General features: G+C 39.0%; 2 protein-coding genes across 2 annotated transcripts in view; one reads left to right on the forward strand and one right to left on the reverse strand.

The window, feature by feature from the left end:
• Positions 1-499: 499 nt before the first annotated feature.
• Positions 500-3709, forward strand: COX11 (cytochrome c oxidase copper chaperone COX11). Its single transcript, XM_072403950.1, has 4 exons — positions 500-764; positions 1955-2110; positions 2908-3033; positions 3426-3709. Exons 1-4 carry the CDS (start codon positions 546-548, stop codon positions 3606-3608), a joined length of 684 nt encoding a protein of 227 aa, XP_072260051.1. The 5' UTR covers positions 500-545; the 3' UTR covers positions 3609-3709.
• Positions 3710-5751: 2042 nt separating this feature from the next.
• The window catches only part of CBX2 (chromobox 2), a 13107-nt gene continuing 2123 nt past the window's right edge, over positions 5752-16735 (reverse strand). Inside the window, exons 3-5 of the mRNA XM_072403952.1 lie at positions 15545-15610; positions 14669-14738; positions 5752-14044 (exon numbers count right to left, since the gene is read on the reverse strand). Of these exons, the coding sequence (XP_072260053.1) occupies positions 12845-14044; positions 14669-14738; positions 15545-15610 (1336 nt within the window). The 3' untranslated portion in view covers positions 5752-12844. The remainder of the gene's footprint in view (positions 14045-14668; positions 14739-15544; positions 15611-16735) is intronic.

Consider the following 16735-nt stretch of genomic DNA (forward strand, 5'->3'; position numbering starts at 1 on the left):
ATAGGGGATTTCCTGCCACTTCCTGATGTAGCTAAAAGACAGGAAGTAAAGGAAAATCACCCCAATAGCACACAGAAAGCAACATTTGCAACAATAGCAGAGATGCTTTAAATGTACTTTGTCTGATTTATCACTTCTATCACCACCAAAGGGATTACTTTGGTGGTGATTGGTCGGACTAGGCCGATGTATAGGAAATGTGTCAGTGACATAACTGCTCTGTCTGGTAATAGGAGATAACAATAACAAGTGCAGCCTTGTCTCTGGCTCTGCATGACATATACTGACAGGGTGTGCTGGTACTTGTAGTCCCCTCAGTGACAGGAGATGACACGTGACGTGTAGGGCATACACAGCCACTCACTACCTCAACCCCCTTCACACACGACAGGCCCCGCCCACCCCATAATCGTACCCGCATGACCACGCCTATCTACACATCGCCCATCCCACCCACATATAGCCGGCTCCGCCCCGCGCCGGGAACGTCAAAGGAAGTCTCGCGAGACTTGTCGCTGCCGGTCCATGTGACCTACCAGTGGACGATGTTGTCATTGTGGAGATTGGGGTGCTCCAGGGCGCCGTCGCTGGGCTTGGTTCGGGCTCCGTGGGCGTCATGGGGCTCCCGCGGCTATGGAAGCCGGGGCCCGAAATCTGGCTGGAGGACCAGGGACAAGACGGTCCTGACTTATATCACCGCCACCGTTGTGGGTATGGTGGGCATGTCTTACGCTGCTGTGCCGCTCTACCGACTGTACTGCCAGGTACCTTCACCCTGCTGTAACCTATGGCAACCACCCAGAGCTTCCTATTACCCCCTCACTGCCACCGAAATGATCCCCAGTACTACCCCTCCCCCATTTATTACCGCCTACTAACCCCCACTACCCCCCTACTAACCCCCAGTGACCCCCACTACTCCCCTATTACCCCCTACTAACCCCCAGTGACCCCCACTACTCCCCTATTACCCCCTTCTAGCCCCCAGTGACCTCCACTACTATTTCCCTATTACTCTTATACTAACCTCCTGTGCTCCTCCACTTCACCTCTACTATCCCACTGCCCAGTAGCAGGCGCAGCTCCTTCCACTACCCCTATACTAACCACCAGTGTTCCTGCATTTCACCCTTACTACCCTGTATCCTAACCCTCATCGCTTCTCCAATTCACCCTTACTACATCACCACCCAGTGGTGGACATAGTCAGCAGTGGGCAGAGGCTCCGAACTCCTGTGGGGGAGTCCCCAGTGTTCCTCCACTACACTTGTACATCCAAACCAGGTGTTAGTACTCCTAGTGCTCTTTTACTATACCCAAAGTGCCCCCATAAAAACCCCTAGTGGTACTGCCAGCCTCCCCCCCTTTCCTTTTCTTTCCCCATACTACACCAGCTTCTATTCCACCCCACACCGTTCCTCTGCTGGCTTTTTATCCAGGTTTCATTTCCCCTACTGCCCCATTATTACCTCCATCACTTGTGTACTGGCCTCCTACACAACCAAGACAACCCCCCCCCCCACACACTTTACCGTTGATCATAATGACAGGTTCTCTTTGTTCTGCATATCATATTTAAAAACACAACCTCACAAGTTAAAAATATATATTGTGTTCCTATAACTAGCCAGAACTCCTTCTTCTGCTCTCCTTAGTTATATTGCTGCCAAGATTGTAAGCCCTTCTGGGCAGGGTGTCACTGCCTGTATTTGTCTGTCATTTGCAACCCCTAATTAATGCACAGCACTGTGTAATATGTTGGCGCTATAAAAATCCTGTTTATTAAAAATAATAATTTTTCATATCAATATTTTTTTTTATTTTTTTTATGTGTTTGCCTTTATCAGCAATGCAGAGTAGTAGAAGCAAAGTGTTGATGTGATTATACACAGGGACGAGAGTGCCGTCTTTATTATAGATTGTTAGTGACATTTAATCCTTATGCCTTGTTTAGTCCACAGGTATCGGTGGAAAAGCAGTGGCCGGACACGATTCAGACCAGGTAGAGTCTATGAAGCCGGTGAAGGATCGAGTCATTAAAATCACATTTAATGCAGATGTACATGCCAGCCTGCACTGGAACTTCCGACCTCAGCAGACTGAGATCTATGTAAGTCCTCTGTCTATCTCTGTGCATAAAAAAAGGAAATGAAAACCTGCTGCGATTACATGTTCTAGGATCATAAACAGAGGGAGGGATACGTTTAAAAGCACTCTATGTACAGAAGTAGAGCAACACTTGATTGTGCAAACGCAACTGGAGATATTCCCACCTTTCCTATATCAGTGTTCTCCCCTGTGCACCACCCGGCACTTTTCAGTACCCACCTGGCTGTTTTTGGGTGGTTACTGAAGAATTGGGTCACAATACAGGGGCTTCCACCCACCTACAAATTCTTCCCATTTGGTTTAAAAACATTTCTGGGTTAAACACTGCTATATAATAATGCGCTGAACACAGCTTGCAGGACACAGAGGGTCCTATTTGTACAGCAGTGAATCTGACATTCACTGAAACATGCGTGATATTACTCTTTTTTTTATTTTTTTATTACAGTACAGAGAAACTCATTCTGTACATGCGCTGATACTTGACGTAGGTATCCTAGGAGGCTGCGGGTTTCCAATTCAGTCTTCACCACCAACGCTCCCTATCAAGTTAAAATAATACAAAATTTAAGGATAAAATATTTAGAAAAAAAAAAAATTTCACCTAAAAGGCCCTTTATATGAAATTAAAGATGATCTATCACATTTGTTTGTCTATCTGTGGTTTGTCTACTACACAATATAAATACCATACAGAATGCAGAATTCTGTGAAAGTATATGTGAAGTGAATTAAAGATTTTTGATTACAATGGATTTCATATATTTTGTTTGCTGTTTAAACTTTTTTTTAATCCAGCTTGTTCCAGGTGAAACCGCGTTAGCATTTTATAAAGCAAAAAACCCCACAGAGAAGCCAATCATTGGAATTTCCACTTACAATGTCATCCCATATGAAGCTGGACAATATTTTAACAAAATTCAGGTAAGAGATATAAACAGGGAGCTAGAAAATATTTACCCCAGGAGTGAAACATTTGATTCCACTTTACTATGGCAGCTGTTTGTGACCAAAAGCAGACAGTGCCATGCGATAAAGATTTCCTCAAAATATATATCTTTCCAAACAAAGTCTTGTCCTATTCCATGCAGGAAATTATGGAAGCATTATATAAAGATATACTTGTTGTGTCAATTTAATTTTACTTAGTAATTAAAAATAAATTAATTAAAATAATTGATGTTTCTATTAAAATGTATTTATTTAATGGAATAGTTGTTCTGTTAAGATATGTGCTTTTACTTGCTCAGAATCCAAAAATCACCTTCATTTTACTTTTAATCATGGGTACTAAATAAACCTTTTACATTTTGTAGTGCTTCTGCTTTGAAGAGCAGAGACTGAACCCCCACGAAGAGGTGGACATGCCGGTGTTCTTCTTCATTGACCCGGAATTTGCAGAGGACCCCAGGATGGCAACAGTGGACAATATTATGTTATCATATACGTTTTTTGAGGCAAAAGATGGACACAGATTGCCGGTACCGGGATATAACTGATCTTTAAATAATTTCCTAGCTGCTGCTGTTTTCATGGACTGATCTATATTTTATGTTAAGAAATGAAATATTTTATATGTAAATAAATCATACAAAATAAAGGTGAGTTTTTTTTTTTGAAAGTTTTAAAATGCCTAAACTAGAAAAAGTTTCCTGCTATTGGTTTTTTTTTTTGATTGTTTATAATTTATGGCAGCAAAATTGTATCTTTTCATTTTTCTGGGGGATTCCAAAGACTGAGTGTTGCAAATAACTTCTAATTTAATAGCTTTTGTCTTTTAATGAAATACCTTGATAATTAGAGGAATGGGAAATTTAATGTACAGCATTGAGAAAAGTGATGTGAAATATGCAGCATTCTGCACAACATACAGAAAAGGGAAGGCCAGTGGATATATTACAGTGGTGTATGAAGAGGACATGTCACTATTCACCAAATGGCTTCCAACATTGGATCAACAAATCACTTGTTAGGTGACTGGTGTCTCTGCTTACCTGTGAGAGATTATGGAAACTGCCACTTCTGAAATAAAAGTTTGCTCGCCTGGTCAGTGTTTGGATCCTCTTCCTTTAATACTTTCTGAAGAGTGAGGATGCAGGAGTGCACATAAAATATGAGTAACTGGTAGGAGATTTAAAGCTGAACTCCAGGCTCCCCTCCCACACCTAAAGTCAGATTCAGGAGCTGCTCCAATCTCCTCTCCTGTTTGCAGGGACCAGGGGTCTGTATGTGTAATGCTGATGTTACATTTTAGCAAACACTAGCGGTTAGTGTGGGATATTATTAGTTACTGTGAAGTACAATTATTTGAGCGTTGCTCAGGTAGAACTTTCATCTGAGCTCATCATTTCCTTCGGAGAGCCTCAAACCAATAATCACATTAGAGTTTACATTCAGTAAATACCATATTGTATCTGTGTGAAAGAAGTTTGTTTTGTGACTTCAGAGCATCTGCTGTTCCATAAAAGTAAGGGGTGAGGGTCCTGTATTCCTGGGAGAGAGCTAGGAACAATGAAAATGATGTCAGCACAAAGTAGTTTACATGATCTCTAATAGGTTCAACAGCATTTTTTTTGCTCTGTCAAACCAACTCTAGTTCTGATCTCACTTACTATGCCCGCCATTACCCGATATAGTAGGCTGCTGGAACATGTCAGCTGCCATTATTTGGTGGTTAGATTGGTCGTAGCGTACCATACCTGTCGGTGTCAGGTGTAACAGTACAGCCCAGACAATCTAGCCTGCAGACTGACAGCTGTCATCCTCTGGATCGGCTAAACACTGTCTAATATTGACAGGTATTGTAAGGCTTAGCCAACCTGGCTACCAGACTAAAATGGCCGTCATGGACCAAATAAGCCAAGGAATAAGTTTGCTGGTATCATCCATCCCCTGGATGGAATCATAGTCTACCTGTTTTAATAGGACTGTAAAAAGTTCCAACTCAGTCTTTTCTAAACCCAATCACACTTCTCCAGTTGGAGACACTGGGACAAAAACTGTAGAAAGTAAATCACAAATTTCACACATTGCTGCCCTTTAATATTCATTAAACTTTACACAGTAGATGTAAAAGATTACAAAAATATTTTATTAAGTAACACAATACAAAAAGAAGAATCTGTGTACAAAATGTATACATAAAGCCATTCTAGTGTTTTCTGCAAATAAATTAAAGTCTATAGTTCTAAAAAGCAAAAGAAGCAAAAAAAAAAAAACATTTAACAAACCCAAGTATTGGAGCCCCCCACAAAAAATAACAAAGGAATGGACAATTGTGTTAAGGTATTTTCTGGAAATAATTTACAAAAGGTACAATTAAAAAATAAATTTTTTTTTCTAGGTGAATGGAGGTAAAACTCTCACTATTTCTAACACTATTCTGAAAAGTCAGGGCACTTTACCTTAAATCAGAAAACTAAGACAAAAAAACACAACCATGGGTTAAATGATATCGGAACTGACCAACACTGGAGGCAAGCCGAAAAGGGTAGATAAGAGGAATGTCTATCCACAACATAGGAATATAGTCTTGCAATTAGGATTTTATTGCACAAGAACACTACCTTAACTAAACTATTAAAGTTTATTGCAGACCAACCAATACTGAATTAGTACATTATATTGCCAACTACATGGTGATTTTTCTTTTTATAATTGACTTTTTGTCTTAATATGCTGCAAAAAGCCCCACCTTTTATTTTTACACAGCACATCTATATTCATCATAGAGGAAGCTATTCATTCACTTTCTGGTTCGAAGGCTGCAGTTTAATTTAGGGGTCCCCAATGGCATCATGACGTTACTATGGGAAAAGTTTATTCCCCTTTGTGTGAAACACAGCTTCCCGCACATGCACAGCCTGGAGTCCGTGCATTTAGTGGTGCACGAGCTCCAAATGGTCGGGGACCACTGGTTTAATTATTAGGTGTCACTGCACCTATGAGCGAACACACAAAAGATTTATATTTCTGTCCACTAAGTTCTAAGATTTGGTGACCTGACTTTTGCTTACTGCGGCTAAAGCTGAACTCTAGGCACATATGTTTTCATTAAAAAATCTCTATAATTCAAAAGGACACAAAGCTTCTTTGGGAGTAATAATTGCATCTGCAAACTCAAATATCACCTTGTACAAGTAGCAGTCACCGCTGCACATCTGCTGATTTCTACATAGCCAATCATCAAACTACAGGCTGCCTTCAAAAAACTACAGGGGAGGCAGCTACAAGATCAATCACCCTGCACAAGGGCAGAAAACAACAGTGACTGGTCTTCATTGCAGTATTTTCTTACTGGAAGACTACACATATCTGGAAAATAGAAGACAGGATGCTCATAATTGTATATATTTCATCCTGTCAGCCCCCTTTTAAAGTCAAAATAGACAATAATGTCTACTCTGCTTGCCCGTCAGAACTTGTGCATGTAGAGCTCAGCATACTTTTTTTCAGAGATGGACTAGCTTCCCTACATATGTGCAGGAGCTATGTCATACACACCCGGTCAATAAAACGACTTCTAACATGGACTGGGCAACAACAACAGTGGCAGCAAGAGAGCAACTAGGGAAAAAATGAATGCAGTTATACATTCATGGAGAAATAAGATTTAACTTTTATATCTGCTCAAAAACAAAATAATTTACAAAATTTGGAAGAATAAACAAAATACCCCTAAAGAGATCTCCAGCCATGCCCATGACTTTGCTGCCAGTACTGCGGGAAGCCCCATTGGCGTCCAGGAGTAATTATTCCCAGACACAAGCAAACAAAAGATAAGCAGACTATTTTATGTTTACAATGCCAAGAATAGTTTCCGAGGAATCCTAGTTGAGTAGCGTTTTTAGGTAGAACAAAATATATATAGGCACAGTGGGTTGCAATTATGCAGCATGTTTTTCTCAATATGATGCCCCTTGACATTTTGTATTTGGTGTGCTGCTGACGTTCTAAAATCTAAACATTCTATGGTGTTATTGCAAATACAAAGTACATTTTACAACACTACAAGCATATAAATATTACTTGTAAAGTTTCACTTGTATTGCTAAGTGATCAGATAGGAGTAGTACACCTTTAGTACGAATTGTTTCTTTAAACAGAAGGCAGCTTTCAAAATCTGAATATAAATCATAGTTGCTGTGCATAGAAGCGTCGGCAAGTATTGTACTGAATGTGAAACTTGGGTTTTGCTTTGAGAAAACGGTTTTTGGTCAACATTTCACCACCACAAGGAGCCTATTTGGAAGTATGATTAAAAAAGACAAATTCCAGATTAAAATATGAATAGGTACAGGGGTGAGTATATTTCTCCCTATTCTGTGAAATTCTGCTTCCTGGAAAGATGACATAAACCCAGCATGACATACAACAACTCTGCATTGTGGGTACGGATTATCAGCACAGGCCTCAAACAAGTCACATGACCTAAAACCGAAGTACCCTAAGCCTGATGGTTGAGGTACAGATGTGATAGAATTCCAATACATTGCATCCTTGTTTACAGAAAACCTACATTAAATCTAGGTCTGCTTTTAAGTAAAAAGGTCACTTTATGATCATTGTGCATACATGATTTTGCCACAAATAGAGTTTTTTTTTTTTTTTTTTAAAAAAGAACACTTACAAAGCCCAAAACACAAACTGAAGAGATCAGTCACGTGTAGATCTTGGACTAAAAGGCACTTCAAATTGTTGTCTATTGCTTATTGAAGTAATCCTGTTGCAAACTTTGGCACTGTAATCTGAGAATGTGAAGAAAATATGCATAGTAGTGAAAGAAAACGTGTTTTGAAAGATGTGGGAAGCTTGATGAACAAACAAATCTACATTTTTGCCACGAATATCAAGCATGGCACCCTCCACCACTGTCCATGTCATCTTTTATGTGTTGGAGAACTTTACTAACAAAGTCAAATGTATCCTGAAGGTACTGAAGGAAACATCTGCTTATGCCTTTTTCATTATATATTGTGTTTTAATTGCCCAGATCAGTGACAGATTCATTTTTAATGTGAACTTTTTATAAAAATTGCACAAATATACAAAGAAAATATTATAAATAATTTATAACTTGGGGTCTCATGGTGTGGGGGATGTATGATGAGGGGTTCCAACCACAGTCAGGTATTTATTGTCCTGTTCTTCAATGTCACCAGGAAGGAAAAAAATAAATTTTAAGTTGCCACTAGAACAGGAAACAGGGCAAAAAAGAGGGGGGTAACTTCTATATAGGACAGACTGACTCCTGACTAAGTAAAAAAAACAAAGTGATTTAAGGCAAATACACACCTGCTACATGGAATAAAAAAAAAATGTAACAGTTCAAGCTGGATTCTTAGACCACCAAATTATATTGCCACTTTCAAGAGCAATGGCAAAAAAGTCTTATCATTAGCCCAGAACAACACCTTCTACGCCTCAGCTACACATGGCTAGCAGTACCAAAAGCAGAACCTCCACAGATGGACTTTACAGTAACTTATATAATTTTTATGTCTATTGCCACAGGCTGTAGAAGCTAAATTGTAGCAACAAAGCTAGGATGGGGGAACATGCAGACCAGGAGCCGGTAGAACATAAACAACAAACTTGAAAAACAAAACAAAAAAAAACATGGCAGCACCATAGTCTTCGCAGAATTGGAATAGCTGAAATGTGATTGGCTAATGGGTGCCTCTGGGAAGGCCTCTGGCTGAAAAACAAGGTAAGTATCTTAAAAACATAAAAAGGGTTCTTCCTGTCTAATGAGCTCAGAACATTGAAGAGAAGATAAGCACCAGAAGCTCTTATAGTTTTCCCAATAGAAACCCTTTTAAGCACGTTGCTCTGCACACCTGCACTGCCCTGAATGACAAATCCAAAAAGAGACAACGTCTGTCAAAACTATGTCAGGTAAAGATCTGTTCACAGGATCCACAGACCATTGGTGCAAGCAGAAGCGGACAGATATGATACACAAAATATTGAGTAAGAAAGCTCCAGTACCCTATACCAAGCAAGTTGCAGGGCAAAAGCATCAGAGCCAAATGATTTCACCAGGTTGGACTGTCTTGGTAGAAAAGAAAATCTTTGAAGATATTTAAAGCACCATGGTTTTTGTAAGCAGTGTCTAATTCACCTGAAGGTAGCAGTAGAACAACAGAATGAGAATCTGGTCTTTAATTGATAAAGAAATCTGCGTTGGAGCCATCCCAGCTATATGTAGTTTGATCCCTAATATGATTAGTTAGTTGCAGAATTGCAATTGCCACTTTATCCAATGCATCCACTGATTACCAAGGTGATCAAGGCTTATGAATTGTTGTTGTAGCTCCTGCAAACTTGCTGGTATTATTGCATTAAAACCAACTGGACAAATCCCTTTTGTACAAGAAACTTATACAGTATTTCCCTAGGTTTTCTGAAAATCTAAATGATTTTGCTGCTACCAGAATATCTCCCAAAAGCTTCGGCTTTAAAAAGCTAATTGTAGTTATCAATTTTAAAGACTTGCATTCATGAAGGAAAACCTTTCACTCTTTTATAACAGATTAAGTACACAATTTAGCAAATAGGTTAAACAGAAAACGTTCCATATGCTGCATCTTGCCATAGCCTAGTGCTAACCTTGACAAGGGATACATAAATTTCAATCTTCTACAATATTTGGAGAAAGCTATTACAGAAATTCTGAAAGGCACATCCAAACTATATAAAAAAAAAATTATTTTTGTTGATCCAACATTATTATCCACAGCCTGCCCTAACATGTTGAACTGTCTGCTGCTAGACTACTTCCTAGGAGCAAACACAGAGCTTGTTCAAGTAATTTGGTGTTTTTAGCAATATGATTACAGAAGGCTAAAAGTAGCATGTAATTTATGGGTTTAGAAGGTTAAAATTATATGGTAGATTTAAAATGGTTTTCTCTACACATTCTATCATGCAGGTACTTGCAAAACCGTACTAAAAAAATGACAGTGGTCTATTCAGTATAATAGACCAGCCTATGTTGTACAAAAGATATAGGAAAAAAAAATGAATGTATTCGTGGTTTAGGACGCTGACATTCATTAAAAAGACATCCGAAAACATGGAATCTGGTTGTTTTTATTTTAGCGAGACCCTTGGATGAAAACTACAGTGACTTTACACCCAGGCACAGATACCACAGGATTTGTTTTCACCTAAAAAAAATTCAGTCTGTGTGATGAATGATGCAAATCAGAAATCTAGACAATTGTAAATAATAAGCTGGATGATTCTTGGCATATTGGACATGGCTGCATGACTCTTAACGGTCCTATAAAAAAGTGATCCCTCCAGTTTGCTTATTCCTATTGCTAATCTGTGGATGGGGAACTCCTTTTATTCACTTAACAATGAACCATAAATCTTGAATAGGTTTAGGACTTTTTTTAGGAAGTGATCTTGTGTGATTTGTTTGAATTACCTGATTGTCATTGTCATTACCGAGACAGAAAGAATAGAAGGGACAGTGGGTATGGCATGCATGCTAGGTGAAAGCAACCTTGCTGCAGTTTTTTCTTACTACCAATGTATCTATTTTTTCATACATTTTAATAAAGTTGTCCCACCAATAGCTACAAATTCTATATGCTTGTAACAACTAAACTACATTGAATTGTTAAGTTTTCAACTTGGTTAAGAAAACATTTCAAAGTTTCAAGGCCATATTCACACTGGCCATGAGGTTGTGGTGCATTTACGGCTCCCCTACACCAGGAACATGTAGCATCTCCCACTGGGAGCTCCACAGAGAATGAATAGGGGCAGCAGTTGTCAATTGTGTAGACACTGGTTCTTTGCAAGAAGCCAGTTGCTGAAAACCTGAAATCCTCAGGCAGTTTTGAATCTTACTTATCTTTTCCAATTAACCCCTTTTTGTATCTAATTATCCGTAATTAACACCTACCTCTCCCTGCTCCCCTTAGCTTTTTTCACAAAAAAATATTTGTTTTACATTTTACTTGTAAATGTAATCTTTTAGGAGGTTCTTTCTTTTGGTAACGCTGGTAAAGGCCTCCTGATATAAGAGGTATTAAAGTATTGCTGACTTAAAAGCTTAGACTTAATAATTCTTACGCTCAAAGTTACCATAAACATATTTTAAAAGTTATGCTTGGATAAAGAGATTGCAGTATAAAGGCTGAAATAGTTGACACCTTTCCTGGGTAAAAATTGCAAGTTTCTGTCCCCATGTGTCTAGGCTCATTGTCACATGATTTAACAATCAGCTCATGTGATCTCTGAAAGTCCATTAAGGCTACAAAAGGAGTAGTGGCTGTTAATGTTGCAATGTGTATGTTCACATTCATATATATGTTAAATGCACATATATTCATAAAATGATTTAAATAAATGGTCCAGTCCCCAAAAATTAAAAGCAGGAGGACCTGAGAATATCTCCAAATTAGTAGTGAAAGGAAAATGAGTCCTAGTTTAATAGCAGAAAGTATGCTAGAAGACATTTTTGGGGACTTGCAGCCTGACAGGGTTCCTAAACTTCTGCACATGCAAGATTATATACCTTCCTTTCTCCCAATGGTTAAACTAATCAATTCTTGTAAAAATGTACAGAATTTTTTTTAAGCTTGTCGGAAAATCAGTAAAAGATGTGCCCAAATTTTGCAAATTAAGACTGTATACATACAGCATTGAAGTAGAAATTAAATGTCGTCTTACAGCAATTAAATAGAAAGCTTGCTCGAGATTAGAAAGCAGAGTTGCTTTTCTAATATTCGGACCTTTATTGTATCAATCTGTGAAGAGAGTTTAATAGGATATACCAGTGTTTCTCAACCAAGGTTCCTCCAGAGGTTATTAGGGGTTCCTCCTAAAGCAATTTGTGCCTCTGAGGTCAGTGTAGGTGACACAAATTGTATTTTTTGCTATCTGTAAGGGTGGCATTCTTCCCACTAATGTACTGTGAGCTGTTGATATAGTAATGATAGCAGGAGTTCCCTGAAGACCGGGAAGTTATTTCAAAGGTTCCCCCATGTTAAAAAAAAAAAAAAAAAGTTGAGAAACACTGGAATATATTTTATATTTTTGGCTCCTAAGACACTCAAAATCATCTTGCCTACTATTGTGCTGTTCTAATTTATCTTAGAAAACACTACAAAAATCCTAAGAATATGAGTCAATGTTCTACAGTATTTTAAGGCTAAACAGTATACACAGGGATAAATACCAACAACTATATTTTGCTCCTATTTGCATCTTGAACACAAAAAGTGCGGTAGGTGTAAGGCAACCCAAACATTAGGCAGATTAAGCACCTACGAACTATTAAGGTGCATGCCATTCGGCCTTCACTTGTGTTAGGACTGGTGAAATTCTTGGTGCTAAGTTACCACTGCAACTTACTAAAATGGAACCTATCCTACTATTGCCAAGGACAGCAGACGTTGCTAGATTAAATTGCTAGCTTCAATACTGTATACATTTGCCAATCCAAGTCAACCAAAACAGTCTGCCTGCTATCTGCATCCATTCATTGTGCTCAATGATTTTCCAGATACACAAACAAAAAAAAACTAACCTTGGCCAAATTATGTCCCGTTTTATAAAGTAATAAACCAAAGCAAGTTAGAGCCATTAAGTCATTTTAAAAATAGTTGCTCTAAGGCAAATGTTCAAAAGAAAAGAAAAAAAAAAGTTTTAATAAGGCATAGCTAAACCTTTAAATGAACAAGCAATTTTGCTGATCCTTCCAGTTTAACACCATTTAAAAGGGTCGCATGTTAAAGAAGCCAACGCTAGTGGGAGACTCCTTCACAGTTACTGTGATAAGGTTGGCAGTGACATCTGTCACAAAAACATGCTCAAGCAGGCTGCGGGTTGGTTTCCAATCCTGACCTGCCTGGACTGACATATCCTGGCTGGAGAGTGATGAATCGTGATCAGAGTCCAAGCTGCTGTCATCTCCAGTGCTCAACTCTGCCAGCTCTCTGTGCGCCTCTGCCTGCTGCCCTTTATCCATATTAGTGCGGGTGACATCCCTTGTGGGTGCTGAGAGTCCAGATCTTACAGGGCCGACACCTCCCACTTTTCGGCCGCCTTTATCAGGCTTGTTGCTGGCAGTCCCAGCATGAGCGGGAGAAAGGTTATTTTTCTGAGGAGTATGTGCAGACGAGTTACTCCCAAATGTTCCCATTGCTTGAACATTGTGAATCTTATTCTGTACAGCTGGAATGTTTTCTCTGTTGGATGTGCCGCTGCTTAACACAGGTTGACTTACTTGAGAATCTGTTTGTTCTTCTGCGTCATGAAGCTTCACAGTTTTAACAGAAGTCGGTCCAACGTCCACCTGTGTCTTAGAGATGCTTTTTGTATCAGAACCCTGACTGCTTCGCTTTGAATTGAAAGCAGAAGTGACTGGCCTCTTGCCTGGTTGAGAGCTGTTCTGTGTTATTCGGTTCATATAATGCACAATAGAGCTTTGCCAGCTAAGGTTACGGGGTGAACTACCATTTGGATGGTTAGGGGACCCTTTTGCAAAATTTGAGAGTACCTCTGAAGACAGACCGCCTTGATGATTATTGCTGGACACTGGTACATCTTTAGTGTGCGATTTAAGAGCAGAGAATGTTGGTAATCTGTGCCCTGTCTGGACCTTCTCTGCTGCACTCTTTGGCCCAGGTTTGGCTCCCTTTGCCCGTCTAGGAACCTTTTGCTCAGGGGGGAGTGGTTTTCTTCCTCTCTTCTTACGCAACTGTTCCTTTAATTCGGGCCTCACCACCACAGCTTGAGCTTTCTTCTGTGGTACTGGGTGAGTATCCCGGGGTCTGGCGGGATTTGGAATCTGCCTCTGTGTCTCAGTGTCACTGTCCTCAGACGAGGAGGATGACGAAGAGGATGAGGAGGAAGATGATGATGAAGAGGAGGAAGAGCTGCTTGATTTGGCTTTTGGTGGAACTTCTGACTCCTTTGATAAAAGAAAAATCTACATTAACAGATGATCTGTACCAATAAAGATAAAAAAAAATTGCACATATCAAATTGCAAATATAACAGCATTATTATGAGTAACAGGAATACCCTTTCTCTACCATATGCAGTAGTTCTAAAGCATCAAGCCTATCCCACACGAACCCTGGCTGCAAAAGTTCTGCACAGAGCCTATTCTTTTCAATCAGCAGTCTGATTGAAAAGAAAAAGAAAATATAATTTGTTGAAAGATCATAGATTCCACTTTATTTACCAAGTAAACCTACTTTTATTGTATTAATAAAAACACTGCTGCTAGCAGCTGACACACATCTAAACATTTTAAATAATGACTAAATCCACATTCTTGTACACTCTGTTTGTATCCCATAAAGGCAGTAAAGTACCAGCCAATGTTTAGGATGTAAACATTGTTTGGTATGTCCACTTTGGAAACAAGGGATGTTTTGCCACACAAGGATAGAGACAGAAGCTCTCAAACTGGAAAACAGAATACACCAAAAGCACCATTGTTATACTAGAAGAAAGGATCTAATGCTTTCAACTGTCTTTGAAACTTATGTCTCCCAGGATCTTGGACCTCTGTCCAAAAAAAACTCACCACATTTTTGCGTGGTCTTCCACGTGGTCTTTTTCCTCTTTTTCTGTTTCGCAGTTCTTTCTCCTGTTCTCTGTTGGCAAATTAAGGAGGCATCATAAAAATCTTAATCATTTCTAACCACTGTTAGAAAAATGTTAGAAATGGTAAAATAAAAAGTTAAAAAAAAAACTTTATTTTGTTTGCAAGCATGTAGTTATCAAACAAATAATGTAAAGACAGTTTATGCTTACCTTCCCTGGATTGCATTTATTATTTATTGTAGATCTGGGATAACCAAAAGGATCTTTACATCCAAACCACTTCTGGGTGTGTCTGATGCTGGAAATGTGCCTCTATCATGCCCTGTAGTGACAGCGGCTTGGGACCAGGTATGGCAGGAAGAACCATACACCATGGAAATTCAACACACCCAGAAGCATGTCAGATCTCAAGATCCCTGAGGTTTCACAGCTCTGCAGCAAAAAAAGGAAGAGGTACACAATGCTCTAACTTTTTCTAGCGATCTAGGTATCTAGTGTATTTTGAAAGTATCACGTTTAAAGACAGGTATTCACTGTAACATTGTAATATCAGCCTTTATTTCTATAATCTTATCTATGCATTCTCTTGAAGTGGGCAATCATATTCTGACAAACAGTTGAATTGTTATAGTAGGCAGTAGAGTTTGACCACACGGGTTACTGCACCATGCATTTCTACAGATGTGGGCTGACACCTCCTTTCTTCCTTAGCACCAAGTCTGATGTGAGTAACCATGTAAGGAGGGAAGGGTATTACCCTATGGATGCCAGAAAAATAATTATTTCACTACTCTCCATAAAAAATCAATTCCAGTATAGGTGTACATTTTGCACAAGTTTCAGATTCACAACCTACCTCTTCTGAAATGCCAGAAGTAGTCGAGGATCCAAAATATTTTCCTCTGGCTCCCAGCTATTGTGCCTGGAAAAAAATAGGAAGAAAAATGAAGTCTAAAAGTATGATATGAAAGTGAGCAGTTGTGTAGTTTCAAGAAAATATAAAGCCAGAATTTTGTATTTTGCCAGAATTACAGGACATATGTATATTGCTGGTCCCTTCCTGACAGGAAAAAAAACGTACTATAAGATTGTACTGTGCACACCCTGCTGATATTGGGGGGATTACCAATTAGTGGAAATATGGATTTCAATCCCCTATTGAAAGATGTTTATTACAGGTTAACTTGAGTTTCATTTCGAATAATTGGTGTTGAACCAAGGAAAACTTTTTTTTTTTGAGGGCCATTGTTTGGAACTCCCTAGGTAATCTTTTGTCATAGACCATAAATGCTCAGCCAGTGGGACCTGTGTACCCAGGTGGGTCACTATTCTTGATAAAGATAAAAACAGCTTACAGTTTTAGCACATATAAGGGATCCAAGTGTTACTGAAATAAAATATTTTTGGCAAAATATTTTTATGAAGTTACAGGGTACAGCAGCCACGTATCAAAGAATGTAGCAGCCCAGAGTAGTTCTCCCTCCTCTACACCATACCATACACACCCAGGGGTATATTTATTAAGCAGTAAATCTGACATTCAACAAACTCTCTGTGGCTGAGAATATACCAGGTATAAATGTTTTAAATGGCAATGATCAATTTTTCACCAGAGAACGCTTGCTTCATGTCAGATTTACTGCTTAAAAAAAATGTCCCTTTAAAGCAGTATTTCTCAATCAGGGTTCCTTAAGCAATGAGCAGTTTGTTATTTTCAGGTCAGTTTAAGTGACGCCAGTGATCTGTTTGGCTATCTTTAGGGTGAAATTCTTCCCACTAGCCAGCAATGTAAGATATTCTGTAAGCTGTGGATATAATAATTATACAGGGGTTCCCTACAACCTGAAAGTTATTTCAAGGGTTCCTCTTGTTAAAAAGACAAAGTTCGTATCAAAGTATAACTACAAGTTAGGACTTCCATAGCTTTTTCCAGCACATATATAACGATGCTTGCACCTATATGACTATTTATAATATTTATAGCTATTTCACTAAAACTAAATACACAATACTACACAAGATCTGCCCATGTGTACATCTTCACGTC

The sequence above is a fragment of the Pyxicephalus adspersus genome, chromosome 3, assembly GCF_032062135.1.
Source record: "Pyxicephalus adspersus chromosome 3, UCB_Pads_2.0, whole genome shotgun sequence".
Lineage (NCBI taxonomy): Eukaryota > Metazoa > Chordata > Amphibia > Anura > Pyxicephalidae > Pyxicephalus > Pyxicephalus adspersus.

Excerpts from the sequence above, each read along its gene's own strand:
- COX11 (XM_072403950.1), top strand. The coding sequence starts at position 546 with ATGTTGTCATTGTGGAGATTGGGGTGCTCCAGGGCGCCGTCGCTGGGC. Across the intron at positions 765-1,954 it reads TCTACCGACTGTACTGCCAG|TCCACAGGTATCGGTGGAAA; the intron begins GTACCTTCACCC and ends TGCCTTGTTTAG. Across the intron at positions 2,111-2,907 it reads CTCAGCAGACTGAGATCTAT|CTTGTTCCAGGTGAAACCGC; the intron begins GTAAGTCCTCTG and ends TTTTTAATCCAG.